Source organism: Oncorhynchus mykiss, chromosome 17 (genome assembly GCF_057628025.1).
Source record: "Oncorhynchus mykiss isolate SJ-2025 chromosome 17, ASM5762802v1, whole genome shotgun sequence".
Taxonomy (NCBI): domain Eukaryota; kingdom Metazoa; phylum Chordata; class Actinopteri; order Salmoniformes; family Salmonidae; genus Oncorhynchus; species Oncorhynchus mykiss.
In genome coordinates this window covers 44,768,880-44,795,130 of record NC_143038.1, presented here as the reverse complement: position 1 = coordinate 44,795,130, position 26,251 = coordinate 44,768,880, and the positions used below count along the sequence as shown (strand labels likewise).

Here is a 26,251-nt window from a genome sequence, read left to right as displayed (position 1 = left end):
CCATGTTTGTCCATCAGAAGGCACAGTTAGCATATTAATAATTGGTTGCATTATACAGATTACGGTACTAAGCATGCTTAAGTCCAGACAGACATTACTGGTTTGAGGCTTTGGAGGCAGCTCAGGTCTCTGCTGAGAACCAGGCAGCTGGAGAACACTAAAACTAAAACAAATATTGACTACAGTATGGAAGAAGAACGAAAAAAAATGTTGACAGTGAAAAAGTGGCCAGGCCAAGACAGGAGCCCCTAGGGTATGCATGAAACAAATATATGTTTCTGTCTATTCACAACAATGCCCTCTGGGAGAGTGAGAGGCACTGCGAATACCAGATGGATGCTGATTGGCTGTGAGGCGTTCTCAATCGAACCTCATTATAATACAAGGGAGCCCACTAGGAAGAAGGCCAAAACAGACTTACAGAATGAGCCCACAGAAGCGTTTCTTCTCAACTTCAATTGAAACAAATATAGTCAATCTTATCTCAGAGCCATGTTGGCTGGGAGGTTGGATGTAGGCCAGGGAGATTTAGTCATGTTCAATTTAACAAAAATGTCATTCCCAAAAACATCTCATTAAGATGACATGCAGACACAGACATTTTCCAAGAACCGGATGATATTGCAAATTAATAATTATAATAGTCAAGGAGAACCACGGAAGATTTATATCCTGAAATCGAAGTAAAATGTGTAAATCTTGAAGACTTGTCCTTGTAAGTGGAGCCCTGAAGTTATTTAAGCATAACACAACTGCAATCATATTCAAGTCAAAATAAGGTACTTTCTAAGGGGCAATGTAGAAAGAGATTTCATCAGGACTGTTTTCACAAAGTGTTTACACATCTATTACAACAGCAGTGACGTCTGTGTATGTGTTCATGAATGTCCGTGAGAAGAATTGAGGGTTAAAGTGTGTTCACTTGTGAGATTTTGGCACTATACAGAGACAACAGTGACCCCAGAGCTGCTCCTGTAAAAACCTGCACGGGTCAAGGACAGGTGAAGGGGGTATATTATAATACACCCAGCCAGTTTGGCATGATAACAAAAATCTAAGTCGCGATGTGCTACAGAACATACAGGTCCAGATCTGCTACCAGGCTATTAACCGGTCTCCTCTCCATATGTTCTAAATGATCCAGCCTGTCTAACAGGGAGCAAGCATCCTGTAAAACGTAGACTTAAGCTAACTGCATACTCTACTGTCTGCTTGGAATATCAGTTAGCAGGGAGTTAATGCCTTAATAATTGTGAGAAAAACTCAGTCCATAGGTCTGCTGATGTGTGGGGGAAGATACAGCTGCCTGCGTGTGCGCGTACAGGGCTGTCCATTCCCAGGGAGGCCTCTAACCCATACGAATGTAACAGCTGAGAAAGAAACAGGCTTCAGACTGTAGGTATAGGAAGTAATATGTTCCGTATAGATTATAGCATGAGGACATGGATTCTGGGAGAAAGATGCATAGAGAATTCCAGGAACCTAGCTTAAGAATGTACTGTCCCGGTCTGCTTGTGTTGATAATGACAGAGTCTGGTTACAATATTGGGTTAATTGCTCATGCTTGACGGGAACAGCAGCAAAACAACTAAAACAATGAGGAGTCAGGAAGCCAGGCAGGCAGCTCGACTTACTTCATCTGTTTCACAATAGTGCTCTTCCCCGACTCTCCCGCACCTGCACACAGAACAAAAAAAGGCAGGGGTTAAAAATATGCTCCATTAGTGGATAAATGTAAACAGGCAGCCAAGTGAAGCCTGGACTCCTGAGTACCCCATCATCCCTCCTCATCAGGCCTCAACATTGCAATTGATCTCTCCCTCTTCCTTTCGCCGAGTGAATCTGCCTGCCAGGCGCTCCCTTTCAAGTTGCAGCTTAACAGGCATGTCAATCTACAGTAGTGTATAGAGAGTATAAACAGTAGTGTCGCTTTGCCTTCAAGCAGAGATGGGGAAGAAAATCAATAGTTACATGTCTCAATATTATTTTTGGATGGCATTATATTTGACTCAAAGTATCGATTTATAAAAAATAAAAGAAAGTCAAGTTTGGACAAACCTACTCATTCAAGTTTTTTTAAAGTTTTTTTTTTACTATTTTCTACATTGTAGAATAATATTGAAACCATCAAAACTATGAAATGACATATGGAATCATGTGGTAATCAAAAAAGTAACCAAATAGTTGCCACCCTTTGCCTTGATGACAGCTTTGCACACTCTTGATATTCTCTCCACCAGCTTTATCACCTGGAATGCATGTGACAAGGTGTGCCTTGTTAAAAGTCCATGTGGAATTTCTTTCCTTCTTAATGTGTTTGAGCCAATCAGTTGTGCTACTCAGAAGATAGCCCTATTTGATAGAAGACCAAGTCCATATTACGGCAGGAACAGCTCAAATAGGCAAAGAGAAACAACAGTTCATCATTGCTTAAAGACATGAAGGTCAGTCAATATGGAACATTTCAAGAACTTTGACAGTTTCCTCAAGTGCAGTCGCAAAAGTCATCAAGTGCTATGATGAAACTGGCTCCCATGAGGACCGCCACAGGAAATGAAGACCCAGAGTTACCTCTCCTGCAGAGGATAAGTTCATTAGAGTTACCAGCCTCAGAAATTGCAGCCCAAATAAATTCTTCAGAGTTCAAGTAACAGACACATCTCAACATCAACTTTTCAGAGGAGACTGTGTAATAAGGCCTTCATGGTCGAATTGCTGAAAAGAAACCACTACTAAAGGACATCAATAATAAGAAGAGACTTCCTTGGGCCAAAAAACACAAGCAATGGACATTAGACTGGTGGAAATCTGTCTTTTGATCTGACAAGTCCAAATTTGCAATTCCTGGTTCCAACCGCCGTGTCTTTATGAGACGCAGAGTAAGGTGAACGGATGATCTTCACATGTGTGGTTTCCACCGTGAAGCATGGAGGCGCTGGTGTGGGGGTGCTTTGCTGGTGATTTATTTAGAATTCAAAGCAAACAGTGTTACGCCATCCCATCTGGTTTGCGCTTAGTGGGACTATCATTGTTTTTCAACAGGACAATGACCCAACACACCTCCATGCTGTGTAATGGCTATTTGACCAAGCAGAGTTATGGAGTGCTGCATCAGATGACCTGGCTTCAACCCAATTGAGACGGTTTGGAATGACTTGGACAGCAGAATGACAGACAAGCAGCCAACAAGTGCTCTGCATATGTGGGAACTCCTTCAAGACTGTTAGAAAAGCATTCCTCATGAAGCTGGTTGAGAGAATGCCAAGTGTGAAAAGCTGTCATCAGGGCAAAAGGTGGCTACTTTGAAGAAACTAAAACATTTAGATTTGTTTAACACTTTTTGGTTACTACATGATTTCATATGTGTTATTTTATAGTTTTGACATCTTTACTGTATGTATGTATGTATGTATGTATGTATGTATGTATGTATGTATGTATGTATGTATGTATGTATGTATGTATGTATATGTGTGTGTGTGTGTGTGTGTGTGTGTGTGTGTGTGTGTGTGTGTGTACATGCGCACACACTAAAGTATAAACATAATATGTCAATTGTTGGTCTCATGTTTCATGAGCTGAAATAAAATATCCCAGTAATGTTCCATACGCACAAAGCTTATTTCAGATTTTGTGCACAATTTTTTTTACATCCCTGTTAGTGAGCATATCTCCTTTGCCAAGATAATCCATCCACCTGACAAGAGTGGAATATCAAGATTAAACAGCATGAACATTACACAGGTGCACCTTGTGCTGAGACCATTGAAGTGGAATGGGACAACATTCCACAGGCCACAGTCAACAGCCTGATCAACTCTATGTGAAGGAGATGTTGCGCTGCATGAAGCAAATGGTGGTCTCACCAGATACTGACTGGTTTTCTGATCCATGCCCCTACCGTATTTAACAAAAGTTCTGTGACCAACAGATGCATATCTGTATTCCCACTCATGTGAAATCCATCGATTAAGGCCTTATTTATTTCAATTAACTGATGTCCTTATATGAACTGTAACTCAGTCAAATCTAAGAAATTGTTGCATGTTATGTTTATATACTGAAAAATATATCATTTCTATTTTGTTAGGTAGCACTAGCTAGTGCTAGTCGTCTGTACCTGTGCCAAAACGCTGGTATTTTCACCCTATAGCTTGTTCTTGATATTCTTTAAAAAAGTAGTGCGCCAAAATGTTCAGTACTTTTAAAATACATGATTGATCAAAACTATTTTTTTCATGCTCTCTGTAGCAGACATATAGTGATCATTATATTTGAACATCAAGCCGAAACAAAATCGCAGTATCAAACCACAATACATATACAATCGTGAGAATCGCAAAACATATCGTATCGTCAGGCCCCCTGTCCACTCAGTGAGTGAGTCACTCATTCATAGGGTTTCACTGAGTTTCATAACTCCTGTGCCAACAGCACTTCCTGTGTCTAAACTTTAGAGGAACGCTGTCATGTTGTAACCCTCCCTCCCCACAGCAGCTGAGGCAAGGCACTTTATCATCATTAGCTTTGAGTGAAAACGTCTGAGTGCTTTCACAAACAGGATATTCCTGTTCTTATCAGCTCTCATATTTATTTTTGCAGTCCGGCCGGTGGTGAGGTGAGCTCATCTGCCACGGATCTCTCTCTGTCTTGGAGCACTGGCGTGAGCTACACTACACGTCCAAAATTATTTGGACACCTGCTCAAACGTCTCATTCCAAAATCCTGGGCATTAATATGGAGTTGGTCCCCTCTTTACTGCTATAAACAGCCTCCACTCTTCTGGGAAGGCATCCCACTAGATGTTGGATCATTGAATGGAAGCAAGTCCCCGCAGCAGCCACAAAAATCATTATTGAGGTTGGACACTGATGTTGGGCAATTTGGCCTGGCTCGCAGTCGGTGTTCCAATTCATCCCAAAGGTATTCAAGGGGGTTGAGGTCAGGGCTCTGTGAAGGCTAGTCAGGTTTTTCCACACGGATCTCAACAAACCATTTCTGTATGGATCTCGCTTTGTGCATGGTGGCATTGTCATGCTGAAACAGGAAAGGGCCTTCCCCAAACTGTTGCCACAGAGTTTAAAATCACAGAACTGTATACAATGTCATTGTATGCTGTAGCATTAAGATATCCCTTCACTGGAACTAAGGGGCCTAGCCCGAACCATGAAAAACAGTCCCAGACCATTAATCCTCATCCACCAAATTTTACAGTTGGCACTATGCATTCAGGCAGGCATCCTCCAAAACCCAGATTATTCCGTCGGACTGCCAGATGGTGAATAGTGATTCATCACTACAGAGAACATGTTTCCACCGCTCCAGAGTCCACATGAACACATTCTCACGTTGAAGTGGCACACGCATACTTGAGTTCATTTTGTATGTACACACGGTTTATACATGAGGCCCCAGGGGTAGAGGAAGAGGAGATGCATTTTACTGGCAGCTGTCAACCGACTGCCTTCATGCTATTTGACTTGTGACTGGAGAAGAGGAGAGAAGGAGAGGCCGTTCAGGAGTGGTAGTGTGGCCAGCCCTGCCTACATCACACATCACGTAGCCTTAAGCAAGACTTAGATCAGGCGCCACAGGAAACGCATTAGGGTATTTTCCACTGTAATGTAGTTGGCTGTCTGGACAAGCTGGCAGGAAGAGAACAGTAGCACTGAGTTAACTGGTCACACAGCGCATGTAAATGATCCACAAACCACAACCATATTCTTCCACCTACAATATGAGCCACTGACATTCTACCTTCCAACACAACAGTGATGTGAATACAAAAACACAGAGCAGCAAATTACCGGTTTAAAATGGAGAGTTTCAGACTAACTGGCCAATCTAGGAGACATGCTCTACTCCATTTCTCATTCTTAGAGGCCACTCTCAGCATACCGTAGTGAGCAAATCACCCTGCAATGAAACATTCACTCATTTGCTCCAGCGTGTGGGCTGAATTGATGAGCTCAAATAAAGAAAAGAGAGGAGAAGAGGAGATGCATCTCAGGCTCCAAGTCTTGAGTGAGAGGGAACTCAGAAGGAAGTGACTCAGAGACACAGTGGAAAGCGCGTGAGTGTGTGTGTGTGTGTGTGTGTGTGTGTGTGTGTGTGTGTGTGTGTGTGTGTGTGTGCACCCTTGAGCATCTGTGAGTGGGTGTGTGCGCATGCACTCTATATGGATTCATATTTGCTCAAGTGCATGGTGAGGTTGTAGCAACAACACATCATGAAGAAATTAAATGAGATGTGTGAGCCTATGTTCAGTTTGCCTGACGACTCAAACTGAATTCTTCCGCTGCTCTAGGTTCACTACATACTGTAGGACACTGCCATCGGTGAAGTCATGTGTGGTGACGTCTAAATGATGTGTGTTGTACAAAAGTCAATCAGCGATTGGATGATCTCTAACCAATAAGAGTAGCAAAGCGCCCCTTTAGCCACTTTTCAAAAAGCTGCTTTACCCATGTATGTTCTGGCGCAAACCTTCCGTTTCTAGGACCAATCAGAACGGTTAGAATGTGTTTACGTTCTAGAAATCGTCAGGGAGGTAATGAGATCAACAGATTTCAATGTTGGTTTTCCTATAGCAGGGTTCCAAAACATTTTTGTGATTTACATTTTGCAAATATGTTCCCACGTATAATAGAGAGATATAATTGATAACATACAAAATGTATCTGAAATGACTTTCAGACAGATATTATATTTGTTTGGGCTTCGAGGTCAATTTGCTCCGCCATCCTGACCATCCGCCCAAGAAACAAATCGGCCAGCAGCTGAAACCCTGTCCTACAGGATATTCGTCCTAACAGAGAGAGTAGACAGACAGAGGAGACAGTGTGCCACCAGAGCCCCTAGAGAGAGTGCTACAGATACAGGTATATGTGTCCAGTGACCACAGAGCCAAGCAGCGAATGCACTTCCGGAGAGTTCATAGAGCTGTTAGCACAGTGGCGTGACTGAACTCTACTGTAGGCCTCTCTCTCACCACATACACGCGTTTCCTCCACTGGATCTCCCCCTCTTTCTTTCTCTCACACCATCTCTCCGCGCCATCATGTTGCTGATTGTAAATAGACATTTGGAGTTTGTCCAGTGAAGCTGAGGACATTATGAGATGTAATGACAGGAAGAGTACAACACAGAGGTTTATGACAACAAGAGCGAAGATATTAACTGTACACACACTTATCTCCTTTAGACGGATACCTTGTGTGTGTGTGTGTGTACTCTAAAAAGGTGTGCCCTCTATTATTTTTTACCCCTGAGCTATGTGAAGGTGACTTTGAAAATCAATACAATGCATCCCCATAAAGAGCACAACTCTCCAACACTGTGCAGAAACAAAGTGTATGCTGTCTTACTTATTTAAATGGAGAAACAGCCAAATTGCCTATGGGGAATGACCAGTTAACCACAATGTAAACTGACTCACTGGTGAAGCTTGAGGTACTACACACACACACACACACAGTTATCATACTGCACTGTTGCTGAGCCATTCTCCTGCATTAATAAATGCACCCTCAGTCAGCGTGCACACACACACACACACACACACACACACACACACACACACTGTACAAACCAGCAATGCACTGGAGAGCTTTAATATTTCATGTACCTGCAAAAGACCACTATGATGTTCACAGCACACATTTGCATGCCCTCTTGCAGTACAGTCATACACAACTATGTGTGAAAGCACATGCACATAAACACAAGCATACATGAGACTAGTGCAAATCCACGTATACAAACACACACTTGACCAAAGCCATTCAGACTACAAGTGGAGCCATATAAACATATGCAAGCCTGGTGCCATTTGCTTTTTCAACTAGAACAGGTCTTTTTGAATTCTGTAAAGTCAGTGTGGAAGAGGTGAAAAAATGATCGTTGTCTATTAACAATGACAAGCCACCGGGGTCTGACAATCTGGTTGTCAGAGCCCTGTGGTTTGTTATTGTTGATGGTGAAAAAAATGATTGTCTATAAACAACAACAAGCCACAGGGGTCTGACATCCAGATTGTCAGACCCCAGTGGCTTGTCACTGTTGATAGACAATCATTTTTTCACCTCTTCCACACTGACTTGATGGAATTCATAGCTCTCTGTACCTTGGCAGCAGCTAATGGGGATCCCTAATAAATACAAAAAAACGACCAAAAACAACCAATTCAAACGCTGCCCCAGGCTTCTATCAGCACGGACTCTCAGAGCTTCTCTCGCCCTCCCCTCCAGCTGGAGGAAGGCCACGGTCAGCCCCAATAGGGACTACTGTCTCTAACGAAACAAACAGCCTTAATCACATTCGAACTATAAATCACTATTACTTATTCACTTTCACTCTACAAGGAGAAAACAATCTGAGCCTAGGTCCTGACGGTCTCTTTCAACACATCAGCCTTTGAATAAAAGCAGTAAAATGATGGCTGGCCGGTTGTTGGGCAGATGAAAGCTGTGCAGAGGGAAGTTATTACGAGGAGACTGATTTAGTCTTCCTGCCTTATAGCGTGACTCAGATTGGAGGATGAGTGTATGAGTGGATAGGGGGCCACTGAGAGGATAGGGGGCCACAGAGGATGAGTGGATATGGGGCCATTGAGAGGATATGGGGCCATTGAGAGGATATGGGGCCATTGAGAGGATGAGTGGATATAGGGCCATTGAGAGGATATGGGGCCATTGAGAGGATATGGGGCCATTGAGAGGATATGGGGCCATTGAGAGGATATGGGGCCATTGAGAGGATATAGGGCCATTGAGAGGACGAGTGGATAGGGGGCCATTGAGAGGATATGGGGCCATTGAGAGGATATGGGGCCATTGAGAGGATATGGGGCCATTGAGAGGATGAGTGGATAAGGGGCCATTGAGAGGATGAGTGGATATAGGGCCATTGAGAGCGTCCCTCTACTAAAATAAAAGCATGATGACAGTGGCATGGGGAGACAGTGGTTGTTCTCTGTAGGTTTCTGTAACACCGATCCCTGTGGTTATTATTGCTCCACACACTGTCCAGCCCCCTCATATCTGTGGCTAATGCTGCCTTACTACAGCATTTCCCTATGGACTAGCAGAGCCCTACAGTGACAGCCTGGGTTTCAGTTAGCTGGTAATCAACGTTTTTGGCCGATAAAATAAACAAATTGTCCGGGGCTGCCCTGCTGCTGAGGAGAGAGGGATAGAGAAAGCGAGAGTTGCCTTGGCCTAGGCTACTGTTGATTGCGAAGATGGAGACCTTTTTTATTTCAAGAAAAACGAAAAAGTGAAAAGCCTACAAGGCAGGGCACCAGACTGCAGCCAATTAGTCACCCTAGTGACCCTTTGACTTGGCTGTGAGAGTTTTTAAAAAATTATACGGTTGCGTCGGTGCTGGCTACACATTCATTCACCTAGATAAAAACTTCCTATTGGCCTCCTGATGCCATCCCAGTGCTAGAGGCGTCACTACAGATCCGGGTTTGATCTGGGACTGTGTCGCAGCCGGCCGCGACCGGGAGACTATGAGGAGGCACACAATTGGCCCAGCATCATCCGGGTTAGGGGAGGGTTTGGCCGGCCGGGATGTCCTTTTCCCATCACACTTACACGACTCCTTGTGGCGGCCGGGCGCATGCAAGCGGACTTCAGTCGCCAGCTGTACAGTGTTTCCTCCGCATTGGTGCGGCTAGTTTCCGGGTTATGAGACAAGAGTAACTACCAATTGGATATCATGAAATGTATATAAAAAAAAAAGGTTAAAAGTACCCCCCAAAAAACGTCCTATTTTATTAAAAGGCTAAAACCATGATTTGGTCAAACAAAGTACTTTATCCTCATGATTCCTGTAATGAAAGTGTCTGCCAGTCCCTGTTTCGCTAGGGTCTGCTGCTGTGTCGAGCGAGCACAGGGGGGGAAAAATGCTCCGGGACCATTTTAAAATGTAATTGCTGGGAAAACACAGCTATCCTGTTGTCACAGATAGAAAGCTGAGAACATCCTCGCTCTGTGGGTATACTATTCATTTATCAACGGCTCTCAGTCTCCGGACTTGAACCCCATTGAAAACCTGTGGTTTGATTTGAAGTGGGCAGTTGATAAACGCAGATGAACAATATCAAGGATCTGGAAAGATTCTGTATAGAGGAATGGTCTAATATACCTCCCAATGTGTTCTTCAATCTCATAAAACATATTAGAAAATTGCTCAGTGTCGTTATCCTCGCAAGGGGAGGGGGCTGGACTATTGAAAACAACCTCCATCTTTGAGGATTTGTTTTTATTACTTGTTAAACAAAATCAGAACAATTTAATTAGTATAAAATAATATACTTTTCCCTTTTTTGTGTGCATACAATACAGCTCAGTATTTATTTTATTCAGTCTTTTAAATCAAGGTTGCCAATAATTTTGTACCTGACTGTATATTAAATGGGCAGACAGTGGGAGTACACTGCACTTGAGGATGAAAGTACTTTGTTTGACCAAATCACGGTTTTAGCCCCTTTTTTGGGTACTTTTAACCCCTTTTTTTCTCCCCTATTTCATGATATCCAATTGGTAGTTAGTCTTGTCTCATCGCTGCAACTCCTGTACGGACTCAGAAGAGACGAAGGTCGAGAGCCATGCGTCCTCAGAAGCACGACCCCGCCAAGCGGCACTCCTTGACACACTGCTCGCGTAACCCGGAAGCCAGCCGCACCAATGTGACAGAGGAAACACTGTGCAGCTATACCAGGAGATTTCAGGTATATGAGGAAAATACTGTTCACTGCCAAGCAACCACTCAATGGAGGAGATAGTTGTGGTCGCATCCATTGGCTAAAGCTGAGTAGGAAGGGCATTTTCCAAAAAGTGTGAAAGAGGGAAAAAGAGGGGTAAGGGAAACGGGCCAGCTCAGCTGAATGAGATTAGAGAGGATTTGAATGTCCGTCACACTTACCTCACGTCCCCCTCATTGATTAAACAAAAAGGATTGAGAGGAGTATGCGTGGAGTATGTGTGTGTGTGTGTAAGGGGAGGTCATTTGTCTGATGCGGGCAGAAGGGGGGGGGTCTCCTTTACTCCAGTGGGCACCCTGGCAGGCTCCGAAAAGTTGGTTGTGCTCCCTGCCTCTGCTCCAGTCCTCCCTTTCCTGTCCCTGCCAAAACCCAGGAAATTGCCTCATTATCAAAATCAGGCCCAGTGTGGACTCGCAGGGGAGGAGAGGGAGGACTGGAGCAGAGGCAGGGAGCACAAACAACATATAGGAGAATGTGCCAGAGGTGGCTGTGCCAGGGTGCCCACTGGAGTAAATGAGACCCAGCTGCAGCAGTACAGAGCCAGGTCTATGAAGGGTAGAGCGAAAACAACACGGAGCACTGACATTATCACAGTAGCCAGGGAGAGTGGCAGCTCACTAATGCACAGTTCGAAGGAGTTGTGGAGCTGGGAGCTGTTCTAGAGAACATGGGTACAATACAGACGCAATAACACACCCCAACACACAGCAACAGACAAAGAAACAAAAACAGACAAGCTCACACGCACACTTAACTCACCTGTCCTGGTGGGCTAATCAATATTGTATCTTTTGCAAAAAACACGTGGGACTCCATGTCTCAGGAGAGGAGCCGTACAAAGGGGCTGTTTATATTGTGAGGTGCCTGATAGCACACAGTTCCCATCTGAGCACCCAGCCCACATAGCTACAACACTAATAGCATAAGGGGAAACTATTGATCCCTGAGGTAGAGGAAGACATAAAAAACAATCTCTATATTTGACCCGAGGGAGGGAGCAGGCTCTCATTAATTAAAATGCATACACTGGGTGGTTAGGGAGAGGCTGTGGCCCTTATTATAGGCCTACGTGGGACTTATTGATTAATGCTCTGTGCTTTATTAGGGCTCTGAGGAGCCTGCATAACAGTAATTGGCCGTGGACCGAGAAAACAGCAGGGCTGATGAGGGCTCAGGTCTTGGTAAATGAGGATTATATTATAAGAGCAACTGTAGCTAGAGTATAAGACAAGAAAAACATGGCCACTTGTGTTGCCATCCTGTGGATCACTACTGTTAACAGGTTGCCGGTATTGCCAAGTGACTGCCGGTATTGGTAACAGCCAGATGCTGTCATCCAACGTTGGATTCATTTCAGAACGTCCATATCCACAAGGTTTCTAACAATAGGTAAATGCTAAGAGTTTTAATAATAGAAGGCATTGATCTATTCAACAGCACTTCAATTGAAAAATGGTATGGTTGAGAGGGATGAGGCAAAAGGTATGGCAAACGAGTCTGGCAGCACAACAGATTGGCAAACGTACTGCAAATTGAGAAATCATGTGACTAATCTAAATAAAAAGAACAAGCTGTACTATGAAACAAAAATAAATTACATTTAAAAAAATGAGAGTTAAAGCTTTGGAGCACGTTAAATGAAATCTTGGCCACAAGGGCAAACTCAGCTCCATCATTCATTGAATCAGATGGCGCATTTGTCACAAAACCCAAAGATATTGCCAATTACTTGAATTATTTTTTAACTTGCAAGATTAGCAAATTTAGGCATAACATGCCAGCAACAACTGCTGAAAATACACATCCAAGTATAATTGACCAAATGATGAAAGACGAGCACTGTACTATTGAATTCAGTAAAGTGAGTGTGGATGTGATGAATGATGTACTGTTTAATCTTTTGTCATATATTTAATGTAAGCGCCTTAATGTGTTTAGACCCCAGAAAGAGCAGCTGAATGGGGATCCCTAATAAATACAAATCAATTCACAGGTTTGTTGAAACAAAGAATAATAGCAGTGTTGCAGTTTCAATGCCAGTCGTTCCAAGGAGACTCTGTCTGTCCTGCTTGTCTGTTCAGTCTAGTGAACTTATCAAGGGCTAACACAGACAAATGGTTGAGGGAAAGTATTATATCGACGCTGACCCTCAAGCTCTAAGCAGTGTTTTTGTATACTTTGTATACAGAACCTGCATGTGCTACTACAGCTGTTAGTTTTATTATTTCACCTTTATTTAATCAGGTAGGCTAGTTCTCATTTACAACTGCGACCTGGCCAAGATAAAGCAAAGCGACAAACAGAGTTACACATGGAATAAACAAACAGACAATAACACAACAGAACAAATAGTATATGTACAGTGTGTGCAAATGAGGTAATATAAGGGAGTTAAGGCAATAAATAGGATATAGCGGCAAAATAATTTCAATTTAGCAAATAAAACACTGGAGTGATAGATGTGCAGAAAATGAATGTGCAAGTAGAGATACGGGGGGTGCAAAGAAGCAAAAAAAAAAGGGGGATGGGGATGAGATTGTTGGATGGGCTATTTACAGATGGGCTATGTACAGGTGCAGAGATCTGTGAGATGCTCTGACAGCTGGTGCTTAAAGTTAGTGAGGGAGATACGAGTCTCCAGCTTCTGTGATTTTTGCAATTCATTCCAGTCAATGGCAGCAGAGAACTGGAGAGACTGCCAGAGGTCCGGACAACAGGCCCTCCGATTTGACACAAGGAACTCTGATAGAGAAGTAGTTGGTAAACCAGGTGAGGCAGTCATTTGAGAAACCAAGGCGGTTGAGTCTGCTGATAAGAATGTGGTGATTGACAGAGTCGAAAGCCTTGGCCAGGTCGATGAATACAGCTGCACAGTATTGTCTCTTATCGATGGCGGTTATGATATCGTTTAGGACCTTGAGCGTGGCTGAGGTGCACCCATGACCAGCTCGGAAACCAGATTGAATAGCGGAGAAGGTACCCTGGGATTCAAAATAGTCGGTGATCAGTTTAACTTGGATTTCAAAGACCTTAGTAAGGCAGGGTAGGATAGATATAAGTCTGTAGCAGTTTGGGTCTAGAGTATCTCCCCCTTTGAATAGGGGGATGACCGCGGCAGCTTTCCAATCTTTGGGAATCTCAGACGATACTAAAGCGAGGTTGAACAGGCTAGTAATAGGGGTTGCAACATTTTCACGGATCATTTTAGAAAGAGAGGGTCCAGATTGTCTAGCCCAGTTGATTAGTAAGGGTCCAGATTTTGCAGCTCTTTCAGAACATCAGCTATCAGGATTTGGGTGAAGGAGAAATGGGGAGGCTTGGGCAAGTTGCTGTGGGGGGTGCAGGGCTGTTGACCAGGTTAGGGGTAGCCAGGTGGAAAGCATGGCCAGCCGTAGATCAATTATTATGGATTTATCCGTGGTGAGTGTTTCCTAGCCTCAGTGCAGTGGGCAGCTGGGAGGAGGTGCTCTTATTCTCCATGGACTTTACAGTGTTCCAGAACTTTTTGGAGTTCGTGCTGCAGGATGAACATTCTTCCCTGAAAAGTTGCATATTGCGGGGGCTATTCAAAGCTAATGCCGTACACCACAGGATGTTTTTGTACTGGTCAAGGGCAGTTAGGTTATCACATCCAACAATATGTCTAGGAAAATATTTTTACTTCCAGAGGCAGCGAGACAGTGATTGAGTTGTTCAGATCTTTCAGCAAAGGGGGATGTTTTGGGGTCATAGAAAGTCTACCTAAAATAGACAGATTGCCCAGCTATGCCATTGACATAGCAGAGAGTTGGAAAGATGGCTGTGATCTGAGTCAGCAGGAGAGGAGCTGATAAGTCATTAGTTGTCTGTACAGAACCCTGTAGCAAACTGGGTTGAACCCTCGGTTGCCTCCTCACTTGGCACTGCTTGTGAATGAAGCCTTTTATACTAGGCTATGCCTGTGGGTGTATTAGCCTAGCATATCACTAGCACCCTGAATAATGCCTATATGTCGGTTGCTGTGTTAGCGTGTAGCTAGTTTTGTTGCATGATTAGAGGGTGGTGACAATCGGAGCTGAACACCTCCACATCTCCTTCACTACCCCTGTACTGTGACTGGTCGCATTCATTACCACTAATACAGCTCTCTGGCCGCTGTCTGTTGTTTAGTGTGACACAGCACTATACTCTATATGAATAGGTTGTGTGGTGTTAAATGTGTTTTTTGCATATACCAGTCCCCCTGAGACACCATTGGAGAGTGGGGCCATGGCCAGGGATTAACCCTTACTGACAGCGACCCTGGAGCAATTAGGGTCAAGTGCCTTGCTCAAGGGCAGATTGACAGATTTTTCACCTAGTCTGCTTTTCAGTTACTCACTTTAACCGCTAGGCTACCTGCCAGATTTGCTGAAACAAGGAATAATGGCAGTGTTGTACAGTAGTTTCAAGGCCAGTCGTTTCAAGGAGACACTGTCTGTCCTGCTTGTCTGTTCAGTCTAGTAAACTTATCAGGAGCTAACACAGAGAAATGGTTCTGAGGGAAAGTATTGTATCGATGCTGACCTTCCTCAAGGTCTATTTTTTTATACCTTTAACTAGGCAAGTCAGGGAAGAACAAATTCTTATTTACAATGACACCTACACCGTCCAAACCCGGACGACGCTGGGCAAATTGTACGCCGCCCTATGGGACTACCAATCACGGCCGGTTGTGATACAGCCTGGATTCGAACCAGGGCGTCTGTAGTGATGCCTCCAACACAGATGAAGTGCCTTAGATCGCTGCACCACTCGGCTCTAAGCAGTGTTTTTCAAAGACGTTGTATACAGCATTTGCATGTACTACTACAGCTGTTTATCACATCCAACAATGTGTCTACCTGCCACCCTGTATATATGTAACCCGGAGCTTTGTGGTTGGTGCAGCCAGGCGTTCGGAGTTAAGTGGTGTGCTTCCTCTTTGCCATAGCATCTCTTCCCCCTTTGTCCGACTATGCCAAGAGGAGTTATAGTTGTGCTTTACATCATCATCATCATCATCATCATCAACTGCTTTCTCTCATCTGTCCCCAACAGGGGGATGGATGCAGTTCCACTTGCCATTGTGTCGCCATCCTATATCCTCCAACATTCAAATGATGCCATGGTTGAGTATCTGTGCTTTCCATGGCAGGATGTTGGTGTTGGCTCTGTGTGTCTCTCTCTCCTGGTAGAGCTGAGAGGGGGACAAAGGCAGCAGTGATGGGGCTCGTGCTGGCACAGAGCACAGGGACACTACTGTTGATTGTCATTTAGGCCACTGCCACCTCACATCCCCTCAGTCACATCCCCTGACTGTCTTCATCTGTGATTATCAAAGCAACCTCGCCAAGTCACCCTGCATCACTTAGTGGCCGACACAGAGGTGGACAGAACATATAGAAGATGACAAGGTCCAAGTACCGTAGAAGTTAGTAATTTACCAGTCTTGAACATGGAGCTCAGTGAGATGACTTTGGGCAAGATTCCCAGACACAGATTAAGCCTAGCCTACTAAAAATCTACATTTTTAGTCCTGGACTGGATTTAATCTGTCTGGAAAAACCGCTCTAGAAGTTAGAAGCAGCAGTATAATCTAAATGTAACTGTATGAAGTACAAGCACTCCAGCAGTTGTTGATTGTGATTGTGTCGGTCTTGGTACAGATCTCCATTGTGATGTTAAAAAATATATATATTTTAATCAGTGGGATCACATGTATAAACAAAGAATAAATGAAAATACAAAACATGGATGACATGGATTATTTACACATGCACTGTACTACTGAGAGAAAAAGAGTACAATACTTGGAGAACAAAGACATTTCTTAATCAGGCTTTTCTGTGATCAGGATAAACAAGTTTTCAAAATGATCCAATATACTAAATACAAGCTGGTTGTTTTGCTGCAGTCATACTGTTAGGTATAGGACATTTTTACTGTATTTGTTATCGCTACGGATGAACAATATACAGTACCAGTCAAAAGTTGACCCCTTTTTACTATTTTATACATTGTAGAATAAGAGTGAAGACATCATAATTATGAAATAACATATGGGAATCATGTAGTAACCCCAAAATTTCAACAAATCAAAATATATTTTATATTTGAGATTCTTCAAAGAAGCCACCCTTTGCCTTGACAGCTTTGCACACTCTTGGCATTCTCTCAAACAGCTTCATGAGGAATGCTTTTCCAACAGTCTTGTCAGAGGAGTTCCCACATATGCTGAGCACTTGTTGGCTTTTTTCCCTTCACTCCAACTGATCCCAAACCATCTCAATTGGGTTGAGGTTGTGTGATTGTGGAGGTCAGATCATCTGATGCGACTGCACTTGAATGCTCAAAGTTGACATTTTCCAGATTGACTGACCCTCATGTCTTAAAGTAATGGACTGTTTTTTCTCTTTGCTTATTTGAGCTGTTCTTCGATTAATTAGGGCCGATTTCAAGTTTCTAACAATCTGTCTTTTTGGACGCCGATTATGGCCGATTACATTGCAATACACGAGGAAACTGCATAGCAGGCTGACCACCTGTTACGCGAGTGCAATGTCAAAAGGACCTTGTGGCTGCAAGGAGCCAGGGTAAGTTGCTAGCTAGCATTAAACTTATCTTATAAAAAACAATCAATCTTCACATAATCACTAGTTAACCTAGAAATATCATCAACCATGTGTAGTTAACTAGCTTGTCCTGCGTTGCATATAATCAATGCAGTGCCTGTTAATTTATCATTGAATCACAGCCTACTTCAATTTCTCCAAACGGCTGATGTTTTAACAAAAGCGCATTTGCAAAAAAAGCACAATCGTTGCACAAATGTACCTAACCATAAACATCAATGGCTTTCTTAAAATCAATACACAAGTATATATTTTTAATCCTGCATATTTAGTATTTAATATTAACTAGGGAAATTGTGTCACTTCTCTTGCGTTCATTGCACACAGTCAGGGTATATGCAACAGTTTGGGCCGCCTGGCTCATTGCAAACTGAACTAATCTGCCAGAATTTTACATAATTATGACATAACATTGAAGGTTGTGCAATGTAACACCAATATTTAGACTTAGGGTTGCCACCTGTTTGATAAAATATGGAACGGGTCCGTATTTCACTGAAAGAATAAACATTAACTGGGATTACTGAAGAACTGGGAATATTGAACAACCAGCTTTCATATGGGTGACTATTGGCTAACGTCGATTCCGGAGCAAACACCCATTATCCCGGAGCTAGCCAGCTGAAGAGTTCCATCAGCCACTCCTGGGCTACAATCACCTATCCGGACCCGTTTTACTGCCGAAGCGGAGTCCCATCGGGCCTTCACGACTGGACTACCGACATTATCTGCCCGAGGGAGTTATCCAACTGGCCCCTCAGTCGTGTCGTTACCTGAACGCCCATCTGCGGCCCGCTAATCGTTAGCTGTCTTATCGGCTGCTATCTGAATCTACCGACGGAAACGCACAAGGTAGCTAAAAACAGACCTCCATCCTCTGCTAGCTTGCTACCCATGGCCCTGCTAGCTGTCTGAATCGCCGTGACCCCAACCAACCTCCCTACTCACTGGACCCTTATGATCACTTGGCTAAGCTCCTTAATGTGAATATGCCTTGTCCATTGCTGTTCTGGTTAGTGTTTATTGGCTTATTTCACTGTAGAACCTATAGCCCTGCTCATTATACCTTATCCAACCCTTCAGTTCCACCACCTACACATGCGATGACATCACCTGGTTTCAATTATGTTTCTAGAGACAATATAATATCTCTTTCATCATCACTCAATGCTTAGGTTTACCGCCACTGTATTCACAACCTACCATACCTTTGTCTGTACATAATACCTTGAAGCTATTTTATCGCCGCCAGAAACCTCCTTTTACTCTCTGTTCCGGACATCCTAGATGACTAATTCTCATAGCTTTTAGCCGTACCCTTATTCTACTCCTGCTCTGGTGATGTAGAGGTGAATCCAGGCCCTGCAGTGCCAAGCTCCACTCCTATTCCCCAGGGGCTCTCTTTTGATGACTTCTGTAACCGTAATAGCCTTGGTTTCATGCATGTTAACATTAGAAGCCTCCTCCCTAAATTTGTTTTATTCACTGCTTTAGCACACTCTGCCAACCCAGATGTCCTAGCCGTGTCTGAATCCTGACTTAGGAAGACCACCAAATACTCTGAAATCTCCATCCCTAACTACAACATTTTCATACAAGATAGAACGGCCAAAGGGGGCGGTGTTCCAATCTACTGCAGAGATAGCCTGCAGAGTTCTGTCCTACTATCCAGGTCTGTACCCAAACAATTTGAACTTCTACTTTTAAAAATCCAACTCTCTAAAAACAAGTCTCTCACCTTTGCCGCCTGCTATAGACCACCCTCTGCACACAGCTATGTTCTGGACACCATATGTGAACTGATTGCCATACCCCATCTATCTTCAGAGCTCGTGCTGCTAGGTGACCTAAACTGGAACATGCTTAACACCCCAGCCATCCTACAATCTAAGCTTGATGCCCTCAATCTCACACAAATTATCAATGAACCTACAAGGTACCACCCCAAAGCCGTAAACACGGGCACCCTCAGAGATATCATCCTAACCAACTTGCCCTCTAAATACACCTCTGCTGTTTTCAACCAAGATCTCAGCGATCACTGTCAAACACTCCCTAAAACACTTCAGTGAGCAGGCCTTTCTAATCGACCTGACCCTGGTATCCTGGAAGGATATTGACCTCATCCCGTCAGTAGAGGAAGCCTGGTAAAAAAAAATTAAATGCCTTCCTCACCATCTTAAATAAGCATGCCACATTCAAGAAATTTAGAACCAGCAACAAATATAGCCTTTGGTTCTCTCCAAACCTGACTGCCCTTAACCAACACAAAAACATCCTATGGCGTTCTGCATTAGCATCAAACAGGCCCCGTGATATGCAACTTTTCAGGGAAGTTAGAAACCAATATACACGGGCAGTGAGAAAAGCCAAGGCTAGCTTTTTCAAGCAGAAATTTGCATCCTGCAACACAACCTCAATAAAGTTCTGGGACACTGTAAAGTCCATGGAGAATAAGAACACCTCCTCCCAGCTGCCCACTGGACTGAGGATAGGAAACTCTTGTCACCACTGATAAATCCACTATAATTGAGAATTTCAATAAGCATTTCTCTCCGGCTGGCCATGCTTTCCATCTGGCTACCCCGGTCAACAGCACTGTACACCCCACAGCAACTCGTCCAAGCCTTCCCCATTTCTGCTACTCTCAAATCCAGTCAGCTGATGTTCTGAAAGAGCTGCAAAATCTGAACCCTACAAATCAGCCGGGCTAGACAATCTGGACCCTTTCTTTCTAAAATGATCTGCCGAAAAAGTTGCAACCCTATTACTAGCCTGTTCAACCTCTCTTTCGTGTTGTCTGAGATTCCCAAAGATTGGAAAGCAGCTGCGGTCATCCCCCTCTTTAAAGGGGGGGATACTCTTGACCCAAACTGCTACAGACCTATATCTATCCTACCCTGCCTTTCTAAGGTCTTCGAAAGCCAAGTCAACAAACAGATAACCAACTATTTCAAATCTCACCGCACCTTCTCAGCTATGCAATCTGGTATCAGAGCTGGTCATGGGTGCACCTCAGCCACGCTCAAGGTCCTAAACGATATCTTAACCGCCATCGATAAGAAACAATACTGTGCAGGCGTATTCATTGACCTGGCCAAGGCTTTCGGGGGTGCCACAGTCTTTATGGGGGTGCCACAGGGTTCAAGTCTTGGGCCGACTCTCTTCTCTGTATACATCAATGATGTCGCTCTTGCTGCTGGTAAGTCTCTGATCCACCTCTACGCAGACGACACCATTCTGTATACTTCTGGCCCTTCTTTGGACACTGTGTAAACAACCCTCCAGACGAGCTTCAATGCCATACAACTCTCCTTCCGTGGCCTCCAACTGCTCTTAAATGCAAGTAAAACTAAATGCATGCTCTTCAACCAATCCCTGCCTGCACCTGCCCGCCCGTCCAGCATCACTACTCTGGACGGCTCTGACTTAGAATATGTGGACAACTACAAATACCTAAGTGTCTGGTTAGACTGTAAACTCTCCTTCCAGACCCACATCAAACATCTCCAATCTAAAGTTAAAACTATAATTTGCTTCTTATTTCGCAACAAAGCATCCTTCACTCATGCTGCCAAACATACCCTTGTAAAACTGACCATCCTACCGATCCTCGACTTCGGCGATGTCATTTACAAAATAGCCTCCAATACCCAACAATACTCAACAAATTGGATGCAGTCTATCACATTGCCATCCGTTTTGACACCACAGGCCCATATACTACGCACCACTGCGACCTGTACGCTCTCGTTGGCTGGCCCTCGCTTCATACTCGTCGCCAAACCCACTGGCTCCAGGTCATCTACAAGACCCTGCTAGGTAAAGTCCCCCCTTATCTCAGCTCGCTCGTCACCATAGCAGCACTCACCTGTAGCACGCGCTCCAGCAGGTATATCTCTCTGGCCACCCCCAAAACCAATTCTTCCTTTTGCCGCCTCTCCTTCCAGTTCTATGCTGCCAATGACTGGAACGAACTACAAAAATCTCTGAAACTGGAAATACTTATCTCCCTCACTAGCTTTAAGCACCAGCTGTCAGAGCAGCTCACAGATGACTGCACCTGTACATAGCCCATCTATAATTTAGCCCAAACAACTACCTCTTCCCCTACTGTATGTATTTATTTATCTTGCTCCTTTGCACCCCATTATTTCTATTTCTACTTCGCACATTCTTCCACAGCAAATCTACCATTCCAGTGTTTTACTTGCTATATTGTATTTACTTCGCCTTTTTTTTTTTGCCTTTACCTCCCTTATCTCACCTCATTTGTCTATATACGATGTGAGCATGTGTAACTCTGTGTTGTTGTATGTGTCGAACTGGCCAGGTCGCAATTGTAAATGAGAACTTGCCTACCTGGTTAAATAAATAAAAATACAAAATATGTTCTCACGTTCTGAGCAAGGAACTTAAACATTAGCTTTTTTACATGGCACATATTGAACTTTTACTTTCTTCTCCAACACTGTTTTTGCATTACTGAAACCAAATTGAACATGTTTCATTATTTATTTTAAACTAAATAGATTTGATGTATTTATTATTTTAAGTGTTCATTGAGTATTGTTGTAACTGTCTATATTACAAATATATACAGTGGTGCAAAAAAGAAAATCACATTGTAGGATTTTTAATGAATTTATTTGCAAATTATGGTGGAAAATAAGTATTTGGTCACCTACAAACAAGCAAGATTTCTGGCTCTCACAGACCTGTAACAACTTCTTTAAGAGGCTCCTCTGTCCTCCACTCGTTACCTGTATTAATGGCACCTGTTTGAACTTGTTATCAGTATAAAAGACCTGTCCACAACCTCAAACAGTCACACTCCAAACTACACTATTGCCAAGACCAAAGAGCTGTCAAAGGACACCAGAAACAAAATTGTAGACCTGCACCAGGCTGGGAAGACTGAATCTGCAATAGGTAAGCAGCTTGGTTTGAAGAAATCAACTGTGTGAGCAATTATTAGGAAATGGAAGACATACAAGACAACTGATAATCTCCCTCGATCTGGGGCACAACGCAAGATCTCACCCCGTGGGGTCAAAATGATCATAAATCGGTCGACCTCTTTTATATACCCCCCTACCTTGTCACAACACATCTTAATGCGTTTCAGCCAATCAGGAGGAAAAAGTGACCAGGTGACTACCTCATGGAGCTCGTTGAGAGAAGGCCAAGAGTGTGCAAAGCTGTCAAAGCGAAGGGTGGCTACCTGATTCCATATGTGTTCGCAGAGTTGATGTCTTCACTATTATACAATGTAGAAAATTGTAAAAAATTAAGAAAAACCCTGGAATGAGTAGGTGTCCAAACTTTTTACTGGTACTGTACAAAGTTGGATTTCTGCATTCCACAACAGTCTTTCTACATGCCCAAACAGCTTGAGCCTAATTCTGTTGTAACTTGTAACCACATTACCGGAGTCATGTTTATTGGGGCTGCCCTCCAGCAAACAGGAGCTAACCTTCTCAAACTGACAATGTAGTGAACCTATGAACTGCTCGTCTCTCACCAGCGCATATTGTGGTAATTATCGTGATGTGGGTTTTTCTCCTTACTACCCAGTCCTTCAAAAGACACTGCAATGGTTCTTCCAGTTACAATATTGACAAGATGTTTCTACTGTCTGACAGGACTACCCTGCTGAGCTCTGTGTTGTCGAACTTATTGTAGTAGCAGTAGAGATTAGTTCTCCAGGGCACAGAGACAGCGGAATGAAAAGGTAATTCATCGTCAAAGAGGCTCTAGTTTGTCAAATAATTAGCACCACAAGCCAGGAAAGCTGGATCGAGGCTGTTATTCAATCTTCGTATTTTGAGTAAGGACATAGCTGAAAACAGACTGGTATATTCAGGAGCCGCGTGGTCAGGTCTTTCCTTTGAATCCCCTATGGGATGAAAGTTCCCTTTGGTCCTATGATCTGTCTCAGAACTGGGTGTGAATGTTCAGGTTGTAAAGAAGCCAAGGATTCAGGTTGATGAACCGAATCCCAGAGCTGACAAGGTAAAAATCTGTCATTCTGCCCCTGAGCAAGGCAGTTAACCCACAAGTTCCCCGAAGATGTGGATGTCGATTAAGGCAGCCAGCCACACCTCTCTGATTCAGAGGGGTTGGGTTAAATGGAGACACATTTCAGTTGTCCAACTGACTAGGTATTTCCCTTTCCAAAAACGATCACACATCCTCTGGTTTTCACATCAGAGTAATGAGATTAGATGTGGTGAATAACGCAATATCTGAACTGCAGTGTATACCTGACCCATGGAATACCTTCTATATTATTACATACAGTAGCTACTTTAGTCTCTGTCTACCTTCTCCCCCTCCCCTACTTTTACCATGTTCAGCATTAATGCATGCATGTCTTAATGCCTCCAGTAGTTTATAGTTCTTCAGTCTGACACTCACATCTAAAAGTGTGTGTGCATCCGGTTTGTGTGTGTGTAAATTGTTAGACCTCCAGCGAGTGTGTGGATGCCTGCTGAGGGTGAATATTCAGAAAACACAGTGCTTGGTGGTAAAATATGACAGCAAAATAGAAAGGCCTGTATTCACCAGCCAGCACTTTAGAGGCACAATAAATGGGCCTCAAATGAGCCAAATAGCATTTAGTCCTCTCCTGCTTCCCTACATGGGTATTGATTTAACACATCATAACCCTAAGGCTTTCTCTACCCTTTTCCCTCCTCCCTCTGATCGTGCTTTGAAAAGTGCTGAGTTTGCAGGAGAGCCTCCAGCTGCCGCTAGTGAAAGGAGAGCTTTCCTCTACCTTCCAGCCAGCACTGCCACACACACACACACACACACACACATGGCTAGAATGTAACAAAGTGGCTCATACTTCTCTTCCCTCTTTGTTGTTCCTATCTCCTCTGTTTCTTCCACACACACACTTCCTCTTTCTAGCCCAGGCTGCATTCCTTCCTGCCCAGAGCAGACTTTGGTCTGAAGTCACTGGTGGCATACAGCAGCAGGTCTGTGAGGGAAAAATCATCTCCCTGCTTCCCTCCCCTGGTTCAGTTCATTCAGTTCCTTCCGAAGGCTGCAGGGAAGGAAGAAATGGAGGGAACGAGATCCTTTGTTGGATCTGTGCTGCAGTGCACGCACACACACACACACACACACACACACACACACCAGGGTTTCCATTAGCTAGTAATAGCCGCCTTGTGTCAGATTTGTATTTTTTAGATCAATTGAAATTGGTACCAGCCAATTGTAAGGTTTTTAACCTATTCATTGATGGAAATACATTTGACTGGTCATGCTTATAGGTTCATTTGAATAATTTAGTGGAATTAAATTTTCGCATGTACAGTATATTTGTTATATAGGTCATCTTATTTATCACACACAAACAGATGTCACGTTCAAAACAAAACAAAAAAAAGAAGCTCCGACTGGGAAAAGTATTTTAACAGTCATCCATCTAGGCCTCTTTCTAGAGTTCCAACTTTCCAACCTGAAGATCGTGATTTGACATTGTATTTTTCTGAGTTCCCAGTTGTTTTGAATGCACCGAGATAGAGCCTTCACGTGGAAAATCTGTCAGACAGCGCAAAATCTGCTGCAGCATCTTGTGGTGCTTTCAAGACAACTAGAAACTGAAAAAATATGAGGTAAAATCATGAGATAAGTGATTTTCAGGTCAGAAAGTCGGAGCTCTAGAAAGAGGCCTGCGTTGGAATTCCGATTAGGATTGTTAAAAAAAGTTATTCCCCAGCCGGAGTACGTTTTTTTGCCAGTTGTCTTGAACGCAATGAAGTCGGAAGTAGGAGTTTCGTGTTCCCAGTTGTTTTGAACACGGCATCAAATGGCATCGGAAGGCAGGCTTCATCAGCGCGTCACACACCACTCTGCAATGAGCTGGAGGCAGTATGCATTTTGAAAAGATACTTAATTGTTTGAAACCTAAACATTTTAAACACATGAGGCCTGTCTTACCTTGCTTCAAAGTAGCTCTCTAACAGATATTTTATTCTGTCACATGACACTGCTCGCATGTGTAGTGCCCTTTTGACAACAGTGCTTTCCTGCTAATTGCATTATGGAACGAACATTTGCACGTAGCCTACTGCGCATTGCTGCGCTTATAATGTGAATATTTACAAACGCATGCATGCACTAACAAACAACTTATTTGTTGTCATTGTGACTACTTGTGCTGGTTTCTTCTCTGTCAAGTATTACAGGGGATATCTTGTCCCCAACTGTATTTGGTGGAAACACTTTACCCTGAGATAGTTGTTTATTTGCTCTAGCAGGTCTCCAGGGCCTGCGTTGGCCTGAAATGCCTGCTCCAGATGCTTCATGTTATCATCAGCAGCTAACACACATGGCTGTTTTCACTAACAAACACTCAGCGTCCATTATAGATGTGTCCTTTCCATCTGTTTCGCCTGATTAGTATGATAGGGGTTACAGCACATTGATCACTAAGTTATATAGTACTTACTGGTACACCTGAGGGCACAGAGGCAGGATAGCAGATTGAACATGAGCTGAGAAATTAGGTCTGTCAGTCAGGCCAAACACTCAGTATAAGTAGACCAAGGAGCCAGAGTTCCTGCACTTGTGGTTACATAGTCAGGAAAAACGTGGCACTTTTATGCATTACTATAAAGAGCTGAAAATATGATGCAGACAGTGAAAGTACTATTTTCAATGAACCAACTGTAGCATAGATAGTGGTGATTATATAGAAATGCAAGTGTTTGTAAAGTTAGAGTACTGGTAGTTTAGTGTGTAGCAACCTGGAAGGCAGAATGTCTCAGCAGAGAGCGGTGTAGCCCCTTAAGGGAGTTAGACAGTCCCAGGCTGGGGAGTTAATTAGGAA

The 26,251-nt window shown here is 43.5% G+C and overlaps 1 protein-coding gene across 2 annotated transcripts in view; it reads right to left on the bottom strand.

Annotated features, from left to right (window-relative positions):
• LOC110494281 (guanine nucleotide-binding protein G(i) subunit alpha-2) overlaps positions 1-26,251 on the bottom strand; it is a 112,297-nt gene that overhangs the window by 22,872 nt on the left and 63,174 nt on the right. For both annotated transcript variants that reach the window (XM_021569224.3, XM_090205700.1), the window contains one exon: positions 1,635-1,677. In XM_021569224.3, coding sequence (XP_021424899.1) covers positions 1,635-1,677 — 43 coding nt within the window. The remainder of the gene's footprint in view (positions 1-1,634; positions 1,678-26,251) is intronic.